The 27,815-nt window shown below is 41.4% G+C and overlaps 1 protein-coding gene across 2 annotated transcripts in view; it reads right to left on the bottom strand.

Moving 5' to 3' along the window:
• The window catches only part of ST8SIA6 (ST8 alpha-N-acetyl-neuraminide alpha-2,8-sialyltransferase 6), a 144,451-nt gene that overhangs the window by 8,624 nt on the left and 108,012 nt on the right, over positions 1-27,815 (bottom strand). For both annotated transcript variants that reach the window (XM_032880895.1, XM_032880896.1), the window contains one exon: positions 1,239-1,383. In XM_032880895.1, coding sequence (XP_032736786.1) covers positions 1,239-1,383 — 145 coding nt within the window. The remainder of the gene's footprint in view (positions 1-1,238; positions 1,384-27,815) is intronic.

Raw genomic sequence — 27,815 nt, 5'->3', positions numbered from 1 at the left:
TCAATGCCTCATGAGGGCATTTTTAGAATGCATTATGAGTTATTTTTGGTCCTCCTTTCCTTCCGGAAAATTTCTTCTATTTTTTTCCTCTATCATTTTCTATTCATTTTTCAATCATTCCCAGCCAATTAGTCTTCCTTTGAATTATAAGAGTAAAGGAAAAACTGGCACAACTTATATGACCAATAAATTAGTTGAAAGAAGTCAAAGGTCCAACAAAAAGGAATTAATTGCAAGAACTGAATATTCTACAGTTGGTAAACTGCATATATTAGGTCATCTGATTTTTGACCATACTGACTTAGCTTAATTGCTTTTAATAAACTCATGAAAAGATAACCGAAGGTGTATGATTATAAGCGATGGGATGTTCTTCATGACAAAAATTCTCCCCAAGTTTGGATTTATATTAAAGAAGTTTCTTCTTGTAATGACACTGTACCATTACTCATTAGTTTATTTAATGACTGTGTAATGAATGCATGTATGCACAGGGGAATATTCTGGAGCTTGGGATACATCAATGAACATACCACACAGAGATTCCTGAGTGTGAGGTTATGTTCAGTGACCACAAATTCTTTTTTTTTTTCTTTTTAAGATTTATTTATTTATTTTAGAGAGTCAGAGCACAGGTGGGAGGGGCAGAAGGAGAAGGAGAGAAAATCTGAGGGAGACTCCGCACTGAGCGTGGAGACTGATGTGGGGCTCATTTTCACAACCTTGAGATCCTGACCTGAGATGAAACCAAGAGTCAGATGCTTAACCAACTGCACCACCCAGGCAGTCCCCTCCCCCCCACTGAAAACAAATTCCTAACATATTTACTTCCCAAAGATTAGCCAGATAAACCCATAGTTCCTTGTGAAGGAACTGATTCAGTCACCAAAACTGACAACAGCCAGAATCTTATTCCAGGTGAAAAATGGTCCTCTTCCCAAGCCCCAGTAGTTCCTATCCAGAAAACCCAAGTAAACTCATCTCATGCAAGGATGAGTTATAAAGACTCAAGGACTTGGAGAGCTTATCATGTAAGATATAAATACCATTCCCTGCAGAGCCACTTGCATTCAAAATTCCTTTTTAAAATGGACCACTATCACCATCTTTTACATCAAAACAACGTATGGTATTTTAATTCTGAGTTAACTTCTCTATTAGTATAAGTTACAATGTAACGTGGAAGAAAAGTCATCTGGAATGGCGACACAAATCAACCACAACAGATCTTTACTCACCACTGGAAACATATTAAAAATATTCTCTCTAATTAGGATTTCGTTTTTGCTTTCCACCTCGTAGCTCATGTTGGTCCCAGCTGGAGTGTTGTTCTGAGAAACAATGAAGTTTTGAGCAGCATTACAACAGGAAGCAAGTTTTGCTCTGCAAAGGGGAAGAATAAAAGCGAACCATGCAACGAGATTAAGAAACCACAAATAGAGGCTACAGTGGAAAATGCAAGAGGATTTTTTGCCATATTGGCTTTCAGAAAGAAGAGAAATCATTCACAAAGTTGACATTTGTATCTCTTTCCAGTCTAAGTGGTCCCTAGTAGGACCAAAGAGTGAAGAATGCGAAACATACTTATGCTCAGGTAGGGATCCTCTCACCGACAGAAAACATTCATGAACATAATGGTTCCCATATAAAAATGTCCTCCTAATGATAATGTTGTAACATTAAGGAGAAAAATTACAGGATAAACTGCAATTATTTTACAATAAAGTAGAATAACTGAATTAAGAACAATGTTACAAACTGTCACCAAAGCAACATGTAGTCATTTACTAGGAGATGAGTCCAATAAAAGAAAAATCATTCAATACAGTGATTTGTTTCTAGCTTTACTGATATAATTCAGGAGCACAAATGATTTATATTTAAGGTGTTCAAGTTCATGTTTTGCAATGTTTATATGTTGTGGAATAATCGCCACCATAATCAACCCTATTGACATATCCATTACCTCACATAATTATCATTGTTTTCTTTTCATTTTTTTGTTTGTTTGTTTTGTTTTTTTGTGGTAAGAACAGTTGATATTTACCCCTTTAGCAGATTTTGGGTATACACTATAGTACTGCTATCCACAGTCACCATGCTGTGACCTAACACAGGGAATTTCTGAGTGAAGCGAGTTTAAGTTGCCATTCCTTATAGAAAGAACATAATTTAGTACCAAGCTCTGTTTCAAAACTTACATGTTTTGTATGTATTTCACTCAATAATGTTGAGTGAAACATTATTAATAGAACATAGACCCAATTAAGTCCTTCCGGTGATTATCAGGGCTCGCCCCCAACCTCTAGCCTGTCAGTCTAGATCCACTCAGAATTTTTATTTTGTTTACATAATTCTCCAGGGATGCAAAATCCCAGTATCACTTGACAATTATTCCAGACTTTAATCAACCCTGAAGTCAAGAGATCCTTCCATTTGTACAACTCTACCATCTCTTAACTTGAATCCAATTCCCTTGTTTATTTTTTCATAGAATCTCTCCATTAAAACACTTCATGAAATTGAAAATGGTAATCATCAAAGGGAACTTGAACCTTTTCAATCTGGAAGCACTGAGAGAAGTTCCTCTTCTTTCAGATTTTCCTCCTAGGACCAGCTTTTCAATATTTTAGTCATCTTGTTCCTCTTTAAGCTTTTACGTATTTTTCCATAAAATAAAATAATATAAAATAATATACCTATTATAAAATACCTATCAAGGGGCACCTGGGTGGCCCAGTGGGTTAAAGCCTCTGCCTTTGGCTCAGGTCATGACCTCAGGTCCTGGGATCGAGACCCACATCGGGCTCTCTGCTATGCTTGGCGGGGAGCCTGCTTCCTCCTCTCTCTCTGCCTGCCTCTTTGCCTACTTGTGATCTCTCTCTGTCGAATAAATAAATAAAATCTTTAAAAAAAATACCTATCAAACAGACTCTTAACTACAGAGAACAGAAGTTTGCTGGAAGGGAGGTGGGTGGGGGAGTGGGTTAAATGGATGATGAGGATTAAAGAGGGAACTCGTGATGAGCACTGGTTGTATGTAACTAGTGAATCACTAAAAAATTCTAGTACTGAAACTAATATTACACTATATGTTAACTAACTAGAATTTACATAAAAACTTTAAAAAAAGAAAAAAATATGTACCAAAGCTGGATCCAATTATAGCACAAAGGACAGTGAATATTCAGTGAATAGGGCTGACATGCTCATTGCTGATATCCTAGATTTGAAACTGGTCCAGCCCCATTTATTGGTTTTGGTCCTGAACTTCTGTACAAGTTCCTATTGAATTTTCTCCTTTTGAAAAAATATAATGCTCTAATCTGTCACAGTCATTTTGAATTATATTCCAGTCTTCAATAATTCTCTGGGTATGGAAAGTCAGGGCTTTGATGTTATTTGTACCCTAAAAATCAATATTTTCAATAGTATTTATCAGTTAATTTATATCATTAAAATAATACATTCTTCTTAGTTGTATTCTATCACCTGTTTATTTTCCCTCTTCAGAATTCAGAACCTACCATGTCTTCAAGATAGCTCATGGAGATTAACAAAAGGAAAAATTGAAAATGAAATGACATATAGTCAAAAAGATGATACTCAAAAACATGTAGTTTTTTAATTTTAAATTTAATCTCCTAACAATTCAATGTGGCATATTTCAAATTCAGAAATCCTTATGTGTTTATCATTCTAAATGTCTCTTTTATGCAATATTTCGAGCAAAGGTAATGGAATAAACTCTCATTTACCTTCAACAAGTAGCTCAATTTCTCTAAGGACATTCAGTGCTTAAAAGAACATTGCATCCCCAACCTCCCACCCCCCCACCTCTTCAAACGCTTCAGATTGTTTTTCAGAGTCCATAGTCTCTCATTGTTCACCTCCCCTTCCAATTTCCCCCAACTCCCTTCTCCTAACTCCCCAGGTCCTCCATGCTATTTGTTATGCTCCACAAATAAGTGAAACCATATGAGCACGGATTGCATGGAGCACTGGGTGTGGTACAAAAACAATGAATACTGTTATGCTGAAAATAAATTTAAAAAAATGATAAAAAAAGAAAGAGAACATTGCATCACCAAAAAGCAAAACAAAACAAACGAAAAAAAATGAACCAACCAAACAAACAAAAAAATCTAACTGTTGTGCCCTTGTGGTTTTTTTATATTAATAGTTTTTTTCTGAAATTACATTCTTAACTTCGTATTATAACATTTTCAAACCTAGAGAAAAATGCGAAGAATTGGACGAGTACTTGCATAACTTCCAGCTAGATTCTACAATTAACTTTTTACATTTGCCTTATTGTGCAGCCATCAGTCCATTTTTATTGTGGTGGTGGTTACAATTCAAAGTCAATACAGAGATCAGTACGCTTCCATCCTAAACACCTCAACATGCCTATCATCATTTTGTGTACATTTTGGGGTAAAATTTACATAAAATAAAATCATAAGCACATTTGAGGAGTTCTGAAAAATCTGTGCACCCTTGTACCCCAATCTCCTATCAATATACAGAATTTTGCAAGCACTCTAGAGAATTCCCTCATATCCCTTCCCAGCCTGTCTGCAGCCCTCCCCTACTCTTGTGATTAATTTTTATCAAAGATCAAGTTTTGAATGTTCTAGAATCTATTTAAGCAGAATCGTATAGTACATATGCTTTTGTGTAAGACAACTTTCTCTCAACATAAATTCTCTTACGATTCATCTATGCTGCTGTGTGTATCAGTAGCTTGTTCTTTTTCACTGCAGGAGGAATATTCCACTGTATGGCTGTGCCAGAATCTGTTCAGATATGGCCTTTGCACTTAAAAAAAAAAATCACTATCGGGTGCCTGGGTGGCTCAGTGGGTTAAGCCTCTGCCTTCAGCTCAGGTCATGATCTCAGGGTCCTGGGATCGAGCTCTGCATAGAGCTCTCTGCTCAGCAGGGAGCCTGCTTCCCTCTCTCTCTCTGCCTGTCTCTCTGCCTACTTGTGATCTCTCTCTGTGTCAAATAAATAAATAAAATCTTAAAAAAAATCACTATCAAAAATCCATGTGAAACACCTTATCACTCATAATAACCTCCCAAGAAAAATATCAGTAATTATCCAAAATTTCATTTCTGGAGCTTGTTTTTACTGACCAATGGGATGCTTTTTTTTTTTTTTAATAATTTTATATTTTATAAACATATATATATATATATTTTTTCCCCCAGGGGTACAGGTCTGTGAATCTCCACGTTTACAAACTTCACAGCACTCACCATAGCACATACCCTACCCAATGTCCATAACCCCCCCCAACCCCCCTCTGCCCAGCAACCCTCAGTTTGTTTTGTGAGATTAAGAGTCACTTATGGTTTGTCTCCCTCCCAATCCCAACTTGTTTCATTTACTCTTCTCCTACCACATTAACCCCCCATGTTGCATCTCCTTTCCCTCATATCAGGGAGATCATATGATAGTTGTCTTTCTCCGATTGACTTATTTCGCTAAGCATGATACCCTCTAGTTCCATCCATGTTGTCGCAAATGGCAAGATTTCATTTCTTTTGATGGCTGCATAGTATTCCATTGTATATATATACCACATCTTCTTTATCCATTCGTCTGTTGATGGACATCTAGGTTCTTTCCATAGTTTGGCTATTGTAGACATTGCTGCTATAAACATTCGGGTGCACGTGCCCCTTCGGATCACTACGTTTGTATCTTTAGGGTAAATACCCAGCAGCGCAATTGCTGGGTCATAGGGTAGTTCTATTTTCAACATTTTGAGGAACCTCCATGCTGTTTTCCAGAGTGGTTGCACCAGCTTGCATTCCCACCAACAGTGTAGGAGGGTTCCCCTTTCTCAATGGGATGCTTTTTAAAGCTGCACATTCAGTGGCAGAATTATAAATTTATGTTGTTCCTTCCCAGCTCATCCATGTGGCGGACGTCCCTGTTGTTACAGCGTCCATAGAAAGCTGAGTGAGGTGCATAATACGAACAGAACAAAATGGAATTTAGTCTCTGCTACTCCATTTCCCATCCTCCTAAAGAGTGGCTTCTGATCTTTGGTGACTCTAACGTCAACTACGTATGTTCGCAATTATGGGCACACAGCACTCTTCCCCTTCTTATATAAAAAGCAGGAAATCATGTAAAAGAAAAAAAAAAAGGATGCTACTGGTATGTGATGATTAACTTTATGTGTTGATCTGGGCCATGTCAATGTCACGAGAGCTGATAAAACACTATTTCTGGGTCTGTGAGGGTGTGTCCAGAAAACATGAGCTTCTGAATTGCTGGACTGAGTAAAGAAGATCACCCTGCCCAGGGCAGGTGGGCCTCATCTAATCTGTTGATGGCCTGAGTAGAAGAAAAGATGGACAAAGGCAAATTGGCTCTGTGCTGGGGCTGGGAAATCTGACTTGTCTCATCATCAGACGTCAGTGCTCCTAGTTCTTAGACCTTCAGACTCAGATGAGAACATACACCCCCACATCCACCCTCTCCCCCAGTTCTTGGGCCTCATAACTCAAACTGGAACTCATACCATTGGCTTCTCTGATTCTTAGGCCTTCTTCAGGTTTGGACTGGAACAATGCCATCATCTTTTTTGGTCTCTAGTTTGCAGATGGCAGACAACGGGACTTCTCAGCCTCCCTAACTATGCGAGCCAATCTCTCAAAATAAATCTCTTTCTCTATCTCTAGATATATCCTATTGGTTCTGTTTCTGCAGAAAACACCAATATAGATACTGGTACTGAGAAGGTGGTGGGGAGTGGTAATGTAATAAATACCTAAAAATGTATGAATGGCTTAGGAACTGGATAATGGGAAGACTTTCAAGGCTCATGCTAGAAAAGGCTTAGAGTTCCATGAACAGGATTTTAAAGGTAACTCTGTTAAAAGCTCAGGAAGAAAATAAGAGCTACAGACAAAGCTTGCACCTTCTCAGAGAATGGTTAAGTGATCATGAGCAGAATACTAGCAGATATACAGAAGTTACATAAAGGCCATTCTGATGAGGTCTCAGATGGAAAAGAGGGACATGTTATTATGAAAGGACAATGGAGAAAAGGCAATCCTTGTTATCAAGTGGCAAAGAACTTGGCTTTGAATGGTGTTTAAGCTCTAGCATTTTGTGGAAGGTAGGTGCTGAAACTGGATATTTAACTGAGGAGATTCCTAAGCAAAATATTGAAGGTGTGGCTTAGTTCCTCCTGACTGCTTACCATAAAATCCAAGAAGAGAGAGATGACCTGAAGATGGAATTAGAGTCAAAAGAAAAGCAGGACTTAAAGATCTGGAAAATTCTCAGCCTATCTGCGTTGCAAAAAAAAAAAAAAAAAAAAAAAAAAAAAAAAAAAAAAAAAAAAAAAACCAAAACCAAAAAACAAGAAAACATGTTTAGGAGAGAACACTAAGAGTGTGGCCAAGCATCTGTTCGATAAGGAGATTAGCCTGGGTGAGAACCACAGACTTAATCAGCCACCCAGCAGGAGAACTACCAGTTTGAACCAAAGAGGAAGGAGACAGCAAGAAGAAAAGGAAAGCTGTTGGACCGAGATTTTACAGGGTGGGCCACAGAGCTATCTGGCTCCAAACAGACATTAGTTTTCTAGTTGAAGGAAGGATGACCCCAAAAGTGGTTCAGGAAATCAGGGATGTGTCCTTGGTTTCAAGAAGGGAATACTGCTTTTTGATAGGCCAGTTGGCCTCAGCTCAAAACTGTGGGGGTGGGGTCACTTGGAGACACAGTCCCTGCCCACAGACCCTGGGGACAGGAGCCCACCCCAGTGGGTCTGGAGGGCAGTGCCTCCAGCAGGAGAATTACCTTGAGCCTGAGAGCTCATGAAGTTTATCTTGCTAAGTTTTGTACTTGCTTGGGACCTACCATTCTCTCCTTTCCTAGTTCTCCCTTTTGGAATGGGAATTTCTATCCTATGCTTCCCTACCAGGGTATTCTGGAAGCACTTGACTTGTCTGGTTTCACAGGTTCACAACTGGAGAGGAATTTTGCTTCAGGATGAAATGTACCTCGAGGGTGCCTGGGGGCTCAGTGGGTTAAGCCTCTGCCTTTGGCTCAGGTCATGATCTCAGGATCCTGGGACGGAACCCCACATCCGGCTTTCTGCTCAGTGGGGAGACTGATACCCCCCACCCCTGCCCTGCCTGCCTCTCTGCTTACTTGTGATCTGTCAAATAAATAAATAAAATCTTAAAAAAAAAAAAGAAATGTACCTCAAGTCACCCATATCTGATTTAGAGGATATGTAGATGAGACTTTGGACTTTAGAGTTGATGCTGGAACCAGTAAAGATTTTGGGGGCTGCTGGGATGGAATGGATTCAATCTGCGTATGAGAAGGACATAGGTTTTGGGGAACTGTGGGCAGAATATCATGGACTAAACCTTTGCATTCTCTCCAAACTCCTGTGTAGACATCCTACCCGCCATGTGGTAGTATGAAGATATGGGGCCTTTGGGAGGTGATGAGGATTAAATGAGGTTATGAGGGTGGAGCCCTCGTAATGGAAGAGTGCCCTTTTATGGGTCCTTGGAGAACCTGCTTTTGCTCTCTGTGCTCCGCCACATGAAGAAGGCCCTCAGTGTATAAGCAGGAAGAGGCCCCTCACCAGATCCCAACGTGCTGGCACCCTGATCTCAGTCTTCCAGCCTCCAGAACCGGGAGAGGTAAAAGTCTGCTGTTTACTAGCCACCTGGTCTATGGTACTTTTTTAGATCAGTCAAACCTGACTAAGACACTAGAAAGCATGCTCTTACCAGGACACCTACATTGTCTGTAATGTGTCGTTCCGCATTCTGCAGTAGTAAATGTCCCACCAGATCAGCATGTACAAACCACGCACTTGCTAAGTACTGCCCAAGTCCCAGAGCATTTTCACAGCCGGATGTCATCTGATTCCCATGACCAACCAGAGAGCCAGAAAAGATTATTCTCCACTTCAGAGATGAGAAAACCAGAGTTAAGAGAGGTTAAGTGACTTGACCAAGGCACCCACGTGGTAAATGTCTCCAACTTAGGTCTTTCGACATTCAATTCTCTGCAATTTACACTGGTGTAGTTTCTGACCGGAGGGTAGAACTCTCATTGCAGCTTCCTCCTTCAGGATGCTTTCCATAATGGCACCGTCATAACACGGTGCTTCTTGCAATGGTGCTGGTAGCACCCCAGTGAAAACTCGCCCATTCACAACTCTAAGGCAGCAAGAAATATACGTATACATATTTCAAACCCTATCTAAATTGAGTTGCTCAATGCTCTTGTTTTATGTGACATCCAGGGTCCCTATAGGATCAAAGTCCAAGGGTTCCAGCCAATGTGCCTGGTGTCAAAGGGAAAAGAAAGCCCCGGTTTGATGATGATCTCACACTTGCTGTCTCGTACCTTCACCAAATTCCTCCACACAATCCAGTTTCCAAAAGCAAAGATTCTCCCCTCCGTGCCCAGGAAAGAACAGGGGCCCTTTGTACCTCAGGAAGTTCCAGAATTGAAAAGAATTTACATGCTTCCAAAAGTGCTTAGCTCTCAAGAAGCAGGTTGCTCCCGAAATCATCGGGCTTAACATTTTTAGCCTTAGCCTATAAAGATGGTATTAGAAAATGTGCAAATCGCCTTGGCATCACAGTTGGCCCAGCAGATATGCTTCTGAGAAAGGGATTTCTTTTAAATTGCAGAAATTCCTTTTTCTTTCATAGTGCAGGCACTGAGTGTCTCCTTGGATTTATAATAATAATAATAATAATAATAATAATAATAATAAGTAGTAGTAATAGTAGTAGTAGTAGTAGTTTTGTTTTTCCTATTTGTTTTAGGTCTCAGGTCAAAATTCTTCAGTTCTAAGTGGGATGCTTCCTGGATTTCCATGAAATGTTAACGAGTGCCTCAGGATGACCATGCACCAGACTCTAGCGTCCACCCTGAATACTAACGACCTGAATGCCCCAGCTCAGAGCTCATGGGCAGCTCTTCTGTTTATCGAACTCCCAAAAACTCTTTAATAAGACGTGGAACAGGTAAGGTGAGACAGAGGGTACAGACGCTTTCTAAGTATTAATAAAGAGCTACCTTCTTCTACGATCCATTCTCTAAGATTCTAATGAGAGTTGGAGGAAAATGAGTTTTAAAACCTAAGTATCTGCCTCACTTCCAGGGAATTATTTGCCATCCGATCTATAATCAGTTGTCAGTCACATTTCTTTTCCAACCCCAAACCCACAAGATGCTTGGGCCAAGCAATAGGCCAACTGCCTCTTTCCCGTTGATGTACCCTTCTGTTGACCTTTGTTCTATTCCTACCCTACATCATATAATTCACTGATTGACCACTAATAACAATATCGAACATTTAGTCTGATATCACTATGTGCTAAATGTTTCACAGATATTATCTCAGCAAGCCCTACAATAATGTTGCAAGATAGGTAGAGTTGATTCATTTTACAGTTGAGGAAAATTCAGGCTTATAAAAGGTAAGTAGGTCACATATCACATATTCATTCATATTTACTTAGGACCTAGGTAATTATGGAGATGCACAGTCTACACCCTGGTGAATAAAACAAACACCGCCTCTGTCTTAGTGGTATGTATGATCTAGGAAGGAAGAAATGAAAAAAGGCTTACAAGGACACATTTGAAGGGTAGCAGGTTATGAGGCCTAACCCCAAAGAGGCTGCTTTGGTACACTGATTATTTGAGCTGTTTATTTGATAAACCGCAAACGCAAGGAGTTTTCTTTGAACTCCCCTTATCTGCCAGAAGGAGCTCAACTGTCATAAATCCTCTGCAGGAGAGTTCCACCAAGGAGGGAAGATGGATTCTTATCACAGGAGAAGAAACTAGAAGTCAACAGCACACTGTGTTGTGACTTTGTTGTAAAGGATCACAACTCACAACTCCTCTTTCTCGAGCTCTCACCTTTCCTGAAATCATTTACTCTCCCCTAAGAGGCCTACCTCCCCCTGACGCTTCCTCATTAGGACAGGATTTGGGCCTGAATTCTATACTCTCTTTTCCTGGCTGTCTCCCATGGGGTCTACATGTTAATCAACTGCTGTTTGTTTTTCTTATTCATCTCTCTTGTATTATTACATGGGTCTCAGCCAAGAACTCCGAAGGGTAAAGTGGAAATCCTTTCTCCTTCCTTACAAATTGCAACACAGTAAGTGATAAAGCCAAGATTCAAACCTAGAATTCAAACCCTTATTATAAAGCCCACCTTCAGGAAATGGCCTACAAAGGGCAATGCTCCCAACAAAGGAATTGGGGGACATTCAGTAAATAAAATGTGCTTGTTTGAACCACCATATATTACTAGCCAGCGATTTTTCTAGAATCTTAAAGTTCATAATTACAAGCACACTGTAATGAAAAAGTAGAGAGCACTATAAGCTCAAAAGGTCTTTTCTATAATGTAGCTGCTGATGTCACATGATGTGACATCCCGGCCCAGCCTCCATGCATATTGTCATACCCTAGGGACCACACTGGACTCTGTGAGTCTGGGTGTTTGTGTCTGGGCCTGTGTGTGCAGCACTGTGATGTGGGGGCACAGGAAATGTGGGAGAGAAAGAATAATTTGGTATGAGAAGTTCAGAATAAGCCATTCCTGGTCAGAGACCTTTGAGGAATGAAGAAGATTTGCAGGTTTTTTTTTTTTAAATATAAAGATCTATTATTTATTTTAGAGAGAGAGAATGTGTGAGCAGGGGAAGATGGGGGGAGAGAAAGAGAAGAAGCAGATTCCCCACTGAGCACAGAACCCAACAAGGGGCTCAATCTCAGGACTCTGAGATCATGACCTGAGCCGAAATCAAGGGTCGGACGCTTAACTGAGTCACCCAGGCGCCACTAAGATTTGTAGGTTTTAGACTAACCTGTGAGAACAGTAGTGTGTAGCAGCTTACTAAAATTCAAATGTGACATGAACAATGTAATTACAGGAACAGTGGTTAGAAAAAGAGGGGAGAGACGCACTGTACTCCTGATGCTCAATGCACACTCAGTGTTCTTGGCTCTGTTGTGTAATCTTTGCTTTCAAAGGCACACTGAGAAGCCAGGATCTGGCTGGAGGAAGCAGATCTGCTGATGAAGGAACTGAAATTCATGACAGGTGAGAAACTAACAACATCCAGATTAGAGAAGGGCTGGTGTGGGGGATTTAGTAGCTGCCTGCCAATATTCTATGGACCCAGAAGGAATCAGATTTATTTTATGCAAGAGTACAATCCAGAATTAAGACCCATGCACAGAACAATCCAGCACATACTCAACAGGTGCTCATCAGGTGACAGTCATGAGGATTATAACATACATATCATTAAGTACAAATAGGAATAAAGCAGGGATGGACCCTACCTTATGGGACCTTACTTACATTAGGAGGGACAGACACAAAGCATAACTGGTACTTTGGTATCATTTCAATATCGTATGGGTTGACACAAGGCGAGGTTTTGGTAAGTGCACAGAGGGAGGGCACTGCAGCTAAGCTGGGGGAAGGGGAAGATGGTGTGAAGGTGTTAGCACAGCGCCCAGCACATAGGGGACACATGGGACGTAACTGTTCAATGGATGAATAAGTCTGTGTTTGTGAGGATGGACAGCAGGGGCAGGAGGTCAGAGTGGAAGGCCAACTGGGGGTAACGGGGGACAATGACTAGAGTTTGATTAACGAGAGATTAAAAAGGCCTCCCTTGAGTAAGTGATTTTAGGGTACAAAGGGCAGGGGTGGGGTGGGAAAAGATGTGAGATCTACTTAATGGATGAGAGACACATGAAGGTAGCTAGGAGACAAGACAGTGGCTCCACAAGAAATCGTGCCAAATTCAATGTCATGAAAATTTTCACCTAAGAATTTTATGGTTTTTGTCTTTAAGTTTATGTCTTTGATCCATTATGTGTTTTTGTATGATGTGAGGAAAGGGGTCCAATTCTTCTTCTATATACAAGGATATTCAGTTTTTTCTCCATCATTTTTTGGACAGATTGTCCTTCCCCCATTGAATGGTCTTGGCACCCTTGTCCCAAATCAATTGGCCATACATGTGAGGTTTATTTCTGGCTCTTCATTGTACTCTGTCTATATGGCTGCCCTTTTGCAAGGAACGTAGTAAATGTGTTTTATACATTACACGCAATCCTCACAATATTCTTTTGAAGTAGAGATTCTTATTTTCGTTTTGTAATTGAGGAAACAACCTCAGAAAAATTAATTCCCCTAAGGAATCACAGCTAGAAACTGGGAGGCTAAGGACCGAAACCCATCCAGTTTGAAACACTGGAAAGGAAATCAGTTCCTAGAAAGACATTTTTCTCTGGGGAATTGAACCCAGACAGTTAAAAACACTGAAACAAAATAAACTGACAACTCTGCAGAGTTGGAAACCATTTAAAAAAAAAAAAAAGACAGTAGCTCCATGACATGGTGCTCATCTAGGTCTTCCTAAACTCTTGATGTGCCCTCATGGAATTCCTTCATCTCCCAAATATTTGTCAAGAGCATCATGTGTTCCTGGCACCATGTTGGACCCTGGGAACATGTTGAGGAATAAAAGAGACTCTGTCTCTTCTCTTGTCTTACATCCGGAGATGGTACAGTTTAGAAGAGAGGCAGAAAATGCAAGAAGCCTTCCCAGCAAAGTAATAAAGGCGCCTAACAGTTTTCCCACTATGTTTAAGAAAGAAAAGCCCACCAAACCCCAGGAATCTCTTTTGTAGAAAGCATCACTGAACCATTTGGGAAGAAAATCCACAGGAGGTTGTAGGAACAAAGAACAAGAGAAATATGGTATTCATAAGCTGCTAAATTTCTGAAGAAGAGAAAACTAACTAATTCAGAAAATATTTTTTAATTTTCAGTTCACACATGATGGGTATTGGCAGAGGACAGAAGAAAGGCAAGAGAGAAAGCACAGAATAAAGCCAGAGAGAAACCAAGAAAATTAAATAAGACACAGAGGGATGCTCCTGTGGTGCAGTCAATTAAGCATCTGACTCTTGACTTTGGCTCCAATCATAATCTAAGGGTCATGGGATCGAGCCCTACATCAGGCTCCATGATGGGTGGTGAGTCTGTTTAAAATTCCCTCTCTCTCCCTGTGTCTCTGCCCCTACCCGCTCTTGTACCCTCTCACTCTCTCTCTTAAATAAAAATAAAAGAGACACATTAAAGCAAAACAAAGAAGTCTATGTGTCTGTTTTTGTGCAGTGGAACAGAATAGAGAGCCTAGATATAGACCCTCAACTCTGTGGTCAAATAATCTTCAACAAAGCAGGAAAAAATATCCAATGGAAAAAAGTCTCTTCAACAAATGGTGTTGGGAAAATTGGATAGCTGTATACAGAAGAATGAAACTCGATCATTCTCTTACAACATACACAAAGATAAACTCAAAATGGATGAAAGATCCCAATATGAGACAGGAATCCACCAAAATCCTAGAGGAGAACATAGGCAGTAACCTCCTTGACATCAGCCACAGCAACTTCTTTCAAGACACATCTCCAAAGGCAAGGGAAACAAAAATGAAAATGAACTTTTGGGACTTCTTCAGATCAAAAGCTTCTGCACAGCAAAGGAAACAGTCAACAAAACAAAGAGGCAACCCACAGAATGGGAGAAGATATTCACAAATACTACAAAGGGCTGACATCCAAGATCTATAGAGAACTCCTCAAACTCAACACATACAAAACATAATCATGTCAAAAAATGGGCAGAAGACATGAACAGACACTTCTCCAAAGACATACAAATGGCTAACAGACACATGAAAAAATGTTCATCATCATTAGCCGTGAGGGAGATTCAAATCAAAACCACACTGAGATAGAACCTTCCACCAGTTAGAATGGCAAAATTGACAAGTCAAGAAACAACAAATTTTGGAGAAGTTGTAGAGAAAAGGGAACCTTCCTACACTGTTGGTGGGAATGCAAGTTGGTACAGCCCTTTCCGAAAACAGTGTGGAGGTTCTTCAAAAGGTTAAAAATAGAGCTACCCTATGACCTAGCAATTGTACTACTGGGTATTTACCCCAAAGGTACAGATTAGTGAAAAGAAGGCCCATATGCACCCCAATGTTCATAGCAGCAAGCCACAGTCTGGCTCTTTGTGGACAAAGAGCCAGACTGTGGAAAGAGCCAAGATGCCCTTCAACAGATGAATGAATAAAGAAGATGTGGTCCACATTGGGGAGGGTATGTGCTATGGTAAGTGCTGTGAAGTGTGTAAGCCTGATGATTCACAGACCTGTACCCCTGGGACAAATAATACATTATATATTAATAAAAAAGGAATTAACAAAGAAAAAAAAAGATGTGGTCCATATACACAATGGAATATTACTCAGCCATCAGAAAGGATGAATACCTAGCTTTTGCATCAACATTGATGGGACTGGAGAGATTATGCTAAGTCAAATAAGTCAAGCAGAGGAAGTCAATTATCATATGGGTTCACTTATTTGTGGAGCATAAGGAATAGCATGGAGGAAATTAAGAGAAGGAAGGGAAAAATGAAGGGGGGAAATCAGAGGGGAAATGAACCACAAGAGACTATGGACTCTGGGAAACAAACTGAGGGTTTTAGAGGGGAGGGGGGTTGGGGATGGGTGAGCGCAGTGATGGGTATTAAGGAGGACATGTAATGCTTGGAGCACTGGGTGTTTTTATGCAAACAATGAATCATGAAACATTACATCAGAAACTAATGATGTACTGTATGGTGACTAATAATAATTTAAATCATAAATAATTTAAATAAATAAATATAATAATAATAAAGTGAAACAACGAAGAAGAAAACCCCCAGAAAAGCAGAGCTAAGAGACAGTCACACAAACAACTAGGACACAGAGACCCATCAAATATCCAGAGAGAAATGCAATCACATGATCCAGAAATAGTGGCTTATGCAGACAGAACATTCGACAGAAAGGGGCCAGAAAGAGAACCATGATACAGAGGTCCCACTAGAGACATTAAAAGCAAAACATGTGAATTTGAGGCTCAGGAATGTTCGTGCATGAATCCTAACAGTCAAATCATATGTAGCTCCTATGAGGTCCCAAACATTCTTCCAAGCCCTGCAACACAGAAACTTAATCCATTCTCATTACAGCCCTATGAGGGTGACACTATTATCATCACAATTGTTCTCCCCATTTTCCAGATGTGGAAGCTGAGACACAGAGAAGCTAAGTCTTTTGTCTGAGGTCACACAACGAGGACTCAGATCTGAACCGTAGTCAGCATCTGTGGGCTTTTTACCACTGACCTACCCTTCCTCTAAATATTGCCTTACACAACACAAATCAACCATAGCAGAGACACACAGAGGGGAAGAGTCACTGACACAGCCCACTGAACCACTGTCGTAAGATCTGCAGAGAAACTCTCTGACCGTCGCAGGAAAGTATCTGCATGTTGAGGCATTTTGTAAATTTTGATTAAATATTCAAAACATGCTGAATCTTTATGCCTACATGCATAAGAGAACAAAATAAGAGAGTAAAACAGTATCCAAATCCTTCCCTTGGGGGACCGGCCCGAATGGATACAGGCTCCAAGGCTGAGGGTTGGCCAACTGCCATTCACAGGGTCAAGGCCAAGGCTAAAAGTTCTTGCCCTGGCATCCAATTTCTTGGGCCAGGAATGAAGACAGAGCTCTTAACAAAAAGAAAGAGTTTGACATTGAAGAGAGTAAGTATGAACAGCTATCACCAAGAAGGCAGAGGCAGGAATCACATTTAGGGACACGGAGCAGTGTTCAGGGTAAACATATTTGTTCATTCATTTAGGTTGTACACTTATTCAGCAAATCAAATTATCAAGATCATAGTACTGTTCTCAGTACCAGGGTTATATTTAAAACAAACAAACAAACAAAGAGTGAATGCCAATGGAGAGCTTGTGGTGTAACAAGAGAGAGACCATGGCAAAAAATTACATTCACACCCTCAGCCCTATGTGCAGTGGGTAGCAGAGGTGAGTGAGTGGGTAGCAGTGGTTAAGGCTGTGCCAAGAGTGAGTGGGTAGCAGTGGTTAAGGCTGTGCCAAGCCTGCTGCTTACCATTGATGTGGAAGAACCTGGAAGGGTAACCTTTTAGTTCAATGGGAACTTCCTTTTGTGACAACAGGGTGGACCTTTGAGACTGGCATTTTGCCAGCGTGAGGTATAGAGTCCATAATTTGGGGTCTGGGCTCCTTCCTTAAGCTCTAAGGACTATGTGACCCATAGAAACCTTAGGTGCTGTTCTGAGTGGAATAATCCACTTGCTTGAGTCCTTAATCTTGTATTGATGTTTTGCTGGTTCAATAATAAAGCAAAGTAAAAGCAAGTTTTTCAGAGTTCAATTGCATCAATACATCAACCCAAGGACCTGGGCCAACCCTTGAACTGGAGAACGTAGGAAGGTACCCAGTCCAAACCTGGGGTGCCAGGGTTCAGCACTCCAGAAAAAGCAGACCTTAACTCAAAATCAAAAGATGAGCACAAGTCAGCTAGGCAAAGCAAGAGAAAGAGATGGAGGGGCAAAGAGTGTTTGAGAAACAGCAAATAGGGAGTATGAGAGCCTACAGGAGAGAAAGAAAGAGAGAGCATGGAATATGCAAAATCCTGAAAGAAATTCCATCTGGCTTGGGAGACAGGGTACTAGGTGGGGAACACTGCAGAACTGTAACATGAAAAGTCTTATAAACAAGGCAAGGTGGACAACTGGCCTTCTTCTGTGGGAAAGGGCAAGCCACCGGAGGCCTTATGTAAGGCAGTGACACTAGGACATAAGCATTTCAGAGTCCTTGAGGAGGACAGATTGAGGGTCTGGGCAAAGGTGGTAGGATCAGGCAGAAGGATATGGCGGTGGCCAGTGTTATAGGTAGCCTCCAAAGATGGCCGCCCTCCGCTCATCCTTGTGCTATATGGACATGTTGCTGGGCTGGCCTTCTGACTACTCTGACCAAGGGAATGCTGCAGACATGGCATTCTGGGACTTCTGAAGCAAGGTCCTAAACAGTCTTGTGGCTTCTGCCTGGGTCTCTTGGAACATCCACTGTCTGAACACTTCCTGAGGGAACCCAGGCATCGTGTTGTAAGAAGCTCTAGTCACATGCCAGGGCTCCTCTGAAGGTGGCAGAGAGGGTAGGCCTCGAGGAACTCTTACAAAAGCCCATATCAGGGCCTGTGGGAGTGAGCCATCTCAGAAGACTCCAGTGCCAGCCACTTCCGGACAGTGAGCATACACCCTTGATTGAAAATCCCCCCCGCAGCTGAGCCCAGTCAGCCCATGGAAACAGGAGAGACTACCGAGCCATTCTTTCTAGCCATCACAAGTTCTGGAGCAGTTGACAATGCAACAGATAACCAGAGCCCCAGTTAAGAGATAATTAGACAACAGTTAAAAGATAATTAGAGGAGCTATATCAGTTAGGGCTCTCCAGAGAAACAGAACCACTAGTCTGTTTTCTATCCATGTATCTACCTACATATGTACATATGTATATATCTATCTATCTATCTAAAGAAATTTATTTTAAGGAATTGGCCCACCAGTTGTGGGACTGGCAAGTCTCTAACCTGTAGGGCATGACCAAGGCTGGCAATTCAGGAAAGAGTGGGGACTGCAGTCTCAAAGGAGAATCTCTTTTCTGGGAAACCTGTTTTTGCTGTTCAGCACCCAATGAGGCCTGCCCACATGATCGAGAGTAATCTCCTTTGCTTGAAGTTAACGGATCAGAGAGGTTAACCCCATCCATGAACTATCCTCACAGCAACACCCAGACTAGCCTTTGATTAAACTGCTGGACACGAAAGCCTAGGCAAGCAGACCCATAAAAGGAAGCACTTCAGTAACTCAGATCGGAGTGGTGGTGGGGAACAGAGAAAAGCAGATCGGATGGAAACACACTTCAGAGGTGAAACTGTTCAAGTTGGCTGATTGACTGGAAAGGAGCCGGAAAGGACAAGACACTAAGGGTAACACGCAGGTTTCTGACACAGGCTGCTGGGAAAAGGGTGGTACTCTCCCCGATCTGGGGAGGACCCCAGCCTTCTCCTAGTGAAGCTGTGACCTTTCACTGTGTTTCATCCACAGGCTCACTAAGGGAAGAAGGGATTGCACCGCAGCCATAGAACCATAGAACGGGTAGAATGAATGGAGAACTTAGATCATGAAAGAAGCAGGGTTGTGAAGTCTGTGAAAACAGGAGAGACCTTCGAGCATCCGGTTGGCTTCCCCGGCCTTACTGGATGGGGGCAAAGCGGTGACCCAACTGACCTTCCCAGGCCCCTGCAAGGGCCCTAGTCACGTGATTGGCTCCTGCCTTTTTCAAGTTGTCAGGTTTAAAGTAAATTGTGAATTACCTAAGTGTGGAGAACACAAGTTCTAAAAATACGAAATCAATGGTTAAGACGAATGTTAAGATTTCTGAATGTATTTTATTTTGCAGGAAAAAAGAAGGAAAAAAAAATCCAGGTCACTGCCCTTATGGTTCTGAGAGTGAGGAGAATGTAAAGAAGTCGTTTAATCCAAACCTTTGTTGACAGAATTTATACTTCTCCTTGGTCAGAGATGTTGAAAGGGAGAAAAAGGGAGGGTGAGAAACCTTTTTTTTTTCTTTTTTTCTGATGCTGTCTGGCAACATAGTTAAGATCCTGAATGTATAGTCTGAACCCTGTGAAAACCGAGTTTTATCATCCTAACGGGAATCAATCTCACACGTAAGTGCTCTAACGTGCTATTGTCCTGTGAAGGACTTCCTCAGGAGAGCGTTCTCTGCCCCTTCTGCTTATACCTCCTTCTTTCCTGAAGGGTCTCATGATTTCATAATCTTGAACTTATGAAGCCCAATTCTAATTGTATGATCCCGTGAAAAGCAATCCATGTGTATCACACAGGGCTCCTTGCGGGCGCAGGAAGGAGATGGAAGGAGAGGTAAGAGGCCTAAGAGGCCGGCTGGGCTCCCAGTCCTGTAATGAGACCGATTCAGATACAAATGGGCCCTAAGCGTTCCTGGAAATCCACGAAAGGCCAATGGGCATCTCAGGCACCCTTCCAGGACAGCATTCATGGCTCACAGTGGAATCCAGCCTCTTCTGCTTTCCGGCTTGAGCCTTAAAACTCAGCTTCTGTTTCTGCCTGGCCTCGGGAATTGTGCACTCATTTTCTTGCTTTTTTGCAGCTTTTCCCCGTGTCCTGACTTTTCATCTCTGCCCTCTGGCTTCACCCAACAGATTAGAATTATCCAGTCCCACCCTGAGCTTGTCACCCTTATTCAGTCCCAATCGGGGGGAGGGAGAGGTTAAATAATCTGGAGGAAGGACAGATCTGTAACTCTGTTCTGCCTGTCCTCAGGCTGATTAATTCTCAGGCAACTTGGAGTCATTCCTGGTGAGACATCAGAGGATGTTACTGCACTACCAAAGAGAGGGAGACAAGCCACAGACTGCTCACACAACGAGTAAGTCCTTTTCTGCTGCAAATAATGCACAGGAAGATTATAACCTAGAAAGTTGAAGCTTAGTATTTTCTGCTCTGTGTGACCTATTTTCCATCATGAAAAGATCAAAGAAGTTTCAAACAGAATAAACTAAATAGGAAATGCTGGTCCTATGGGGACCCAGCCCTATGGGATAATCCACAAGAAATGCATCACAAGAGCAAAATTGAGGCTTAGAAATGTTTACATGCGTCCGCAGGCCAAGGACTGGAACTGGAACTATTCCGGCTTGACTGCCACTTGCAGACTTGTTATAGGTATTACAAATGGAAGAGTTTAATTTATTTTTAGTCGAATATTAATTGCAAGCTAGAAAGATACTAAATGGAAAATAATAATAACTATCATGTATTGAGACTTGAACATCTAACAAACTCCGTATTTTGCATATTGGATAGTCATCAAAACTCACAGAGGAAGGTATTTTCTTCTTCCTTTTCTCCTTTTTCTCCTTTTCTCCTTTTCTGATAAAGAGGCTGGCTGGGAGAAAGGGCTCAGCCTAAGAGTGACAGAGCTGATCTCTCAAAAAACAAATGGGTCTAATGCCTCCTGTCAAGGTGCCTTTAAGATAGTCTAGTGACGGGGGGTGCGCCTTGGTGGCTCAGTCCTTAAGTGTCTGCCTTAGGCTCAGGGCATGATCCCAGGGTCCTGGGATGGAGCCCTCCATGAGGCTCCCGGCCCAGCAGGAAGCCTGCTTCTCCCTCTCCCACTCTCCCTGCTTGTGTTCCTTCTCTCGCTGTGCTTCTCTGTCAAATAAATAAAATCTTAAAAAAAAAAAAAAGATATTCTAGTGGGAAATCAGCCATTCACAGGGGAGACCAGATTTAAAATAAAATGAAAGGCTATGGGAAACAAACAGGGAAGGTCAATGATAAGATGCATGGAGCGAGCCCGACACGGAGCATGTGTTTCTGAGCTCAGAAACCTGATGACACTTTTCAACCCCTACTTCCTGTACTGAGCCTTGACCCATTTTTAGAACCATCTAGAAAGCTTCGTGGTTCCTCCTGATGAAAATATTTTCGGATCATTATTTTGCACTTTATAAAATACACGGATGCCAGATTAGCCAGGTCTACAAAGTAATCACATACACACAAAATAGAAACTCCTACTTGGGATCAGTGCTATGGAGAATGCATTATAGGACTGACAGCAGCAATGACCTCATCAGCTTGTTCAGGGAAGGATCTTGCCAAGGAAGGGATGACAGATGGGGGAATCTGAAAGATGAGTACACATTAACTGGGGGAGGCAGGGGAGGCAGAAGGGATGGCGCTGGAAGGACTCTGGCTGAAGATACGTGTGAGGTAGTAAAAGACTAACGAAAGTGGAACAAAATGGGTCAGAAGGAATATGGTGTGTAGTGCGGCTGGAGGACTGGGTCATGGTCCAGCAACACAGGGCCTTGAGAGAGTTCAGTTTTTGCTCTGAAAGCAATAAAAAAAATCACCAACACATTCCAAACTGGCTGGGGCAGTGGTGGGTGTGGCAGAAGCCAGTTGTGACCACAGACCCTACTCCCATTTAAAAAACTCCATCTGCTACCCCCTTAACCCCCCATGTTGCATTTCCTCTCCCTCATATCAGGGAGATCATATGATAGTTGTCTTTCTCCGACTGGCTTATTTCGCTAAGCATGATACCCTCTAGTTCCATCCACGTCGTCGCAAATGGCAAGGGGGTAGGAGAAGAATAAATGAAACAAGATGGGATTGGGAGGGAGACAAACCATAAGTGACTCTTAATCTCACAAAACAAACTGAGGGTTGATGCGGGGAGGGGGATTGGGAGGGGGGGTGGGGTTATGGACATTGGGGAGGGTATGTGCTATTGTGAGTGCTGTGAAGTGTGTTAACCTGGCGATTCACAGACCTGTACCCCTGGGGATAAAAATATATGTTTATAAAAAATAAAATTAAAAAAAAAAAAGACTCCATCTGGCTCTTGTGTTGAGAGTGTGTGAGAAGGACACTGGTAGGTGCATGATGACCAGGGTGCAGGTCACGGGAGCAGTACCCAGGAGGGGCAATGATGAAGCCACGGACAGTGCTGCAATGCATCGGACAATGCATCGGCCAGAAGGGGTGCCCACATTCTAGAGAGAGATTCCTAAAATACAATCAGGAGTTGAGGATGGATTGGTAGGGGGATGAGGAGGAAGGTGTTGAGACAACAAATGGAGTGGCAAAGAAATCAAATATGAAAATCTTTCAAGGAACCAGAAATGGTCTGGAATGTCAGAATATTGGTAAGAGCTGAGAGGTCAAACAAAATGGGAATGGAAAATGCCCTCTGGGTTTAGCAGTGTGGGGTTGCTGTTGACCACAGGTGAGACGGGGTACTTAAATAGGTGGGTGGAACACAGATCAAGTACAGACCACGCTTTTCAGGGTTTGGAGGAGAAAGAGTCTTTGTATCAGAAGGGAAACAAAAAATAAAATCGAGATGGCCCACTAAAATCCTGTGATTTTAGAATCACAATGAATGTAGATTTAGGCTCACAATGAATGTAGGTTTCAAACCAAAAGAATAGTTTGTATCATTAAAAATACAATGATCTAAGGATTCTAGTGATTTACAGGGCTTCCAAAGGCATTAAAATATTCCATTTCAGCCCCAGCAGATCAGAAGAATTAAGAGCTTCAAATGGACAGTCCTTTTTAGCAACATGTCTACATGGGAATTAAAATAGAGCTATCCATGAGATTGAACTAGCTGCCTGGAACACTGGGAGAAATTCCAGAAGCCCAGAAGGTATCTGCCATGAGTCGGTGTGATTATCAGACTTAAAAGTATGATGGGGGTACTGATAGCTTCCCCTCGTTTAGATGGACACTACTCTCAGAGGAGTTTTGCCTTCAAATCCCCAGCTCTCCTACACAGTGAGAAAAGCACAATGGTCTCTACATTTGGAATTAGAAAAATCAGACATCGGTGGTCGTCCTTAACGAATCCAGTTAGATACAGAATAGAAGGCAAGGGGTTCAGAAAAGCCTGTCCAGTAATCCTTCACATCTTAACATGAATTAGCACATGACATTTCAGTGGCAATCTCACACAGAGAAACTGGAGTTTTGAGGAAGGACGAGGGAGAAGTGATCTGGGGACATGGAAACTTGCTATTGTATAGTGCGTCTGAACCCCGGAGGCCCTGTTGAGAAGCAAGAGAGAAGCTTTACAGTATATCAGAAAAGGGAGGGGTAGGGGGAAACCCGGGCCATTGACGCAGAGAGGAGGTTCAATACATTCTTAAATACATATGAAATGTAAAATGAATGAATGCTTCCCATACTTGGCCATTTTGCTAAAGGTCCATCCCAACTCTACCTCAACCCTCTCAAAGTGCTGTTCCATAACTCAGTAGCCAGAGAAAAAGCCGATAGGATATGTGATCCAGTGTTCAATATGGGATCAGCATGAGTCTCAGGCTAAGGAAGAGAATAAAGATGAAATTCAATCGGCAACTCAGATGACTGGGTTTTTCTCTTAACAACTGTGCACGGATATGTTTAAGCTGATGAAAGACCAGCCCATGTATTTGAAAATATAAGAACCAAACCAAGGTAAGATGAAATATAAAAGAATATGATTACCAAAGCGAAGGACAGGAAGACAACTGAAACTCAGAAGTGTAGGAGGTCTGTGGAAACACTGGGTCATTAGACCAGAGTTTCAACAATGTAAAGAAACAGCCAAGAGAGTGTAAGCAGTGCAATAGGGAACAGAGGCTTTGAAAGGCAGCCCAGTCTAAAAAGACACTTATCTGACTTGGGTTCATAAAGCGATATGGTTGATATTGAGTACAATTTGAAAGATAAGTTTTGAAGTAAAATATAGAAGAATCAGTGAATCTTATGTGGGTTTGATGCATTTTTATGGCAAGGTTTATATTCTGAAAACTAAGACAGGAGCTACTCCCTAAATGTCCAAGAGCCAGTTTCTGTTATTAAATACGGCAGGCATAATGACACAGTGTGGTTTTTGTGGCTACTCTAAATGCGCGGGCATGCTTATGGCATGACAAACAGAAGATGCTATGACAGGATATTAACAGTGAAAAATGTTCCCAATGCAGAGGAAACGAGGAAAAGAAGCTTTTTCAATCTGACAACTGACCCAAAACACCTATCATAAAGTACATACATCTTCTTAAATTAAAAAAAAAAAAATGTATGGCTTTGAGGTGTCCTCACAGTCACCCTGTATAAATTATAAACAGCACATATTTGAGGGACACGAGGAGGGGAATAGTGGCTCGGAAAAATGAACATGGTTTTGTATAATGAAAAGAACCCCCTAATAGAGAAGGCTCCTGCTTCTCTCCAAGAAATTTGCGCTACAAAACAAAATGCCTGGGATAAAATAACATTTAGTTAAAAAAAAAAAAAAAAGACTAAATGGGGATGGAAAAAAGTGTAAGCTCAGGACATACTGACCAAAATCAAACATTAAGCACTGCTTTTGGAGAAATATTTCAGAAATTAGCTGGAAGCTTTGTTGCTGAAACTGTCTGGTTGCTCAGTCCTATGATATCTCAAAAAACATTGATTAATTTATCCATCTTTTTTTTTAAGATTTTTATTTATTTGACAGCGAGAGACAGCCAGAGAGGAAACACAAGCAGGGGGAGTGGGAGAGGGAGAAGCAGGGAGCCCAATGTGGGGCTCGATCCCAGGATCCCAGGTTCATGACCTGAGCCACCTTAATTAAGTGACTGAGTGACTTAATGACTGAGCCACCCAGGCACCCTATCCATTTATTTATCTGAAAATTTATATCCTTTCACAAAACTGAATCTTTATTTTTATTTTTTTAAAGATTTTGTTTATTTATTTAACAGAGAGACACAGTGAGAGAGATTGAGAGCACAAGCAGAGGGAGCAGCAGAGGGAGGAGAACCAGGCTCTCCACTGAGCAGGGAGTCCAATGAGAGGCTCGATCCAAGGACCCTGGGACCATGACCCAAGCCAAAGTTAGATGCTTAACTGACTGAGTCACCCAGGCGCCCCAAAACTGAATCTTTAAATAGCACTGTTTCAGTCATGTAATTATCGTGTAGTAAGAAAAGAATATTAACATATGTGATAGAAGGTGTGTAAGTTAATTTTGTTCATTGTTCTATTTTTGTCCAAGGAACTCTAATAAAAACAAAAGCAACACATTGGCTGATATTTTAGAAAACTCAATAAATCTACTGATACAACACTGGAACCTTTTCTTATGTATCCCACACAAGAAAAACAAAGGAGTAACTTTCAAGAAATTTTAATCTAATCAAACCGGAGGGGATAATTCCAGATTTAAGAAAATTGCTACCATGTGATAGTTATCTGTAACAAAGTAATCAGACACAAAATACCTGTTTTACACATAATTTGAAAGGCATCTCATTGCATCAGTCTTAAAATAAACATGTACCTTTACATTAATAGCACTGTTTTCAGCCACTTAATTTTCAGTAAATATGTGACTGATAATATTCAGTCATTTTGGCTCCAAACTCACATCCGTGAAACCCAGGGATGTTTAAAGAAATCAAAGGGTATTAGAGGATCCGAAAGAAACTAAAAACAAAATCACAGCAAATAATAGCATGAGTTTTTACAGGGAAAAAAAGGGAAGTAAAATGAAAATTCAGGACTGTTGCTTTGTCTACCTCTTAGTTTTCCATAATTGATTACACAAATGAATACAGTTCTTTGAAGTAAGAAGACAATTCATGAAAGCTAATGCAGTAATTCCCATGCCAGCTCCCAGGGAATCTAAGACTAATTACTGAAGCTCAAATGTCTTCTGCTGGGATAAAACTTGCCTACCAAAAGTTTCCAGAGCTTTGCAAAGGAGTTTTCAAGGGTGAAGAAGAGGAAGTAGAGAAAGAGGAGTAGAGAGCATTTCATATTATCGTGTTTAATTTAGATTTAAGCATGTTGGTATGAGTCTCAAATTCATGAGTATCCTGCCGAAAGACATGATTATTCATCAGTCTCTAAAAATGCCAGGGAGAGAATGTGAAGAGCAGTAATTCCTCAAACTGAAATCCAGGTTCGAGTTTCCACAAATTTATTATATGTGTATTGGCTGCTGATTTTAAAAGGAGAAGGCAGACAGTTCAACATTCTTTGTACAGCTATGTATAAATGAAATTAGACATCAAAAGAAAGAGAGAAGGTAAGACATCCTCAACTCTTGCTTAGGAAAGCTTTCTTTAGGTTCCACTAGGATCTTGCCGAAATGCCAGTTCATAACTGAAACTGAGAACGTCCACATGACAGGAAGGGATACACCTGAGCTAGGGCCACACCGAAGCTTATGGTCATCACACTTACAGAGAAGATGAAACAAGCAATACAATCCCAAAGCAAAGAGAGCCTCAGGTCTGGAAGTGGTCTTAGAAATACTGTTGTCCATTCTGGGGGCCCTAGACTCCTTGAGAAGCAGATGGAAATCAGGGATCTTTTTTTCCTGGAAACATGCACAAAATTTCAGATACAGTTTCAGAACTTCATAGAACCACTCACGTGGACCTCAGATCTTTTTCTAAGAAAGAGAGAAGCTCGGGACTCGAGCCTGAGGTTACAAGTTCTTGGACTCAAGATGAAGAGCTGAGTGAAAAAAGGTTTAGAAATTGGTAAAAAGAGGAAAAACACCAGCAAGTGAGCTGGGTTGGGGGGATGCTGAGAAATTAGGCTTTTCAAGGGCCACATTTTTTTTATTAAGTTTTAAAATCCAATATAGTTAAAATACAGTATTATATTCATTTTGGATGTACAACATAATGACTCAATAATGCTATACATTACTCACTGCTCCTCACAATAAATTTCCTCCTTAATCCTCACCACCTATTTCACTCGCTGCCCTCCCTTGCCTCCCCATTTGGTAATTATCAGTTTATTCTCTATAGTTAAGAGTCGTGTGGGTGGTTGTCATTTTTTAAGATTTTATTTATTTATTTGACACAGAGAGAGAGATCACAAGTAGGCAGAGAGACAGGAGTGGGGGTGGGGGAAAGGCTCCCTGCTGAGCAGAGAGCCCGATGTGGGGCTTGATCCCAGGACCCTGAGATCATGACCTGAGCTGAAGGCAGAGGCTAAACCCACTGAACCACCCAGGCACCCCATGGGTGATTGTCTTTTTCCCCTTTGTTTTGCTTCTTAAATTCCACATCTGAGTGAAGTCATGTGGTATTTGTCTTTCTCTGACTTACTTCCCTTAGCATTACACTCTCTAGCTCCACCCATGTTGGTACAAATGGCAAGATTCCATTATTTTTTATAATGAATAATAGTCCCACC

Source organism: Lontra canadensis, unplaced genomic scaffold, assembly GCF_010015895.1.
Source record: "Lontra canadensis isolate GAN:19392208 unplaced genomic scaffold, GSC_riverotter_1.0 scaffold72, whole genome shotgun sequence".
NCBI lineage: Eukaryota > Metazoa > Chordata > Mammalia > Carnivora > Mustelidae > Lontra > Lontra canadensis.
The sequence above is the reverse complement of the archived record's forward strand: the minus strand, read 5'-3'. Positions and strand labels throughout refer to the sequence as shown.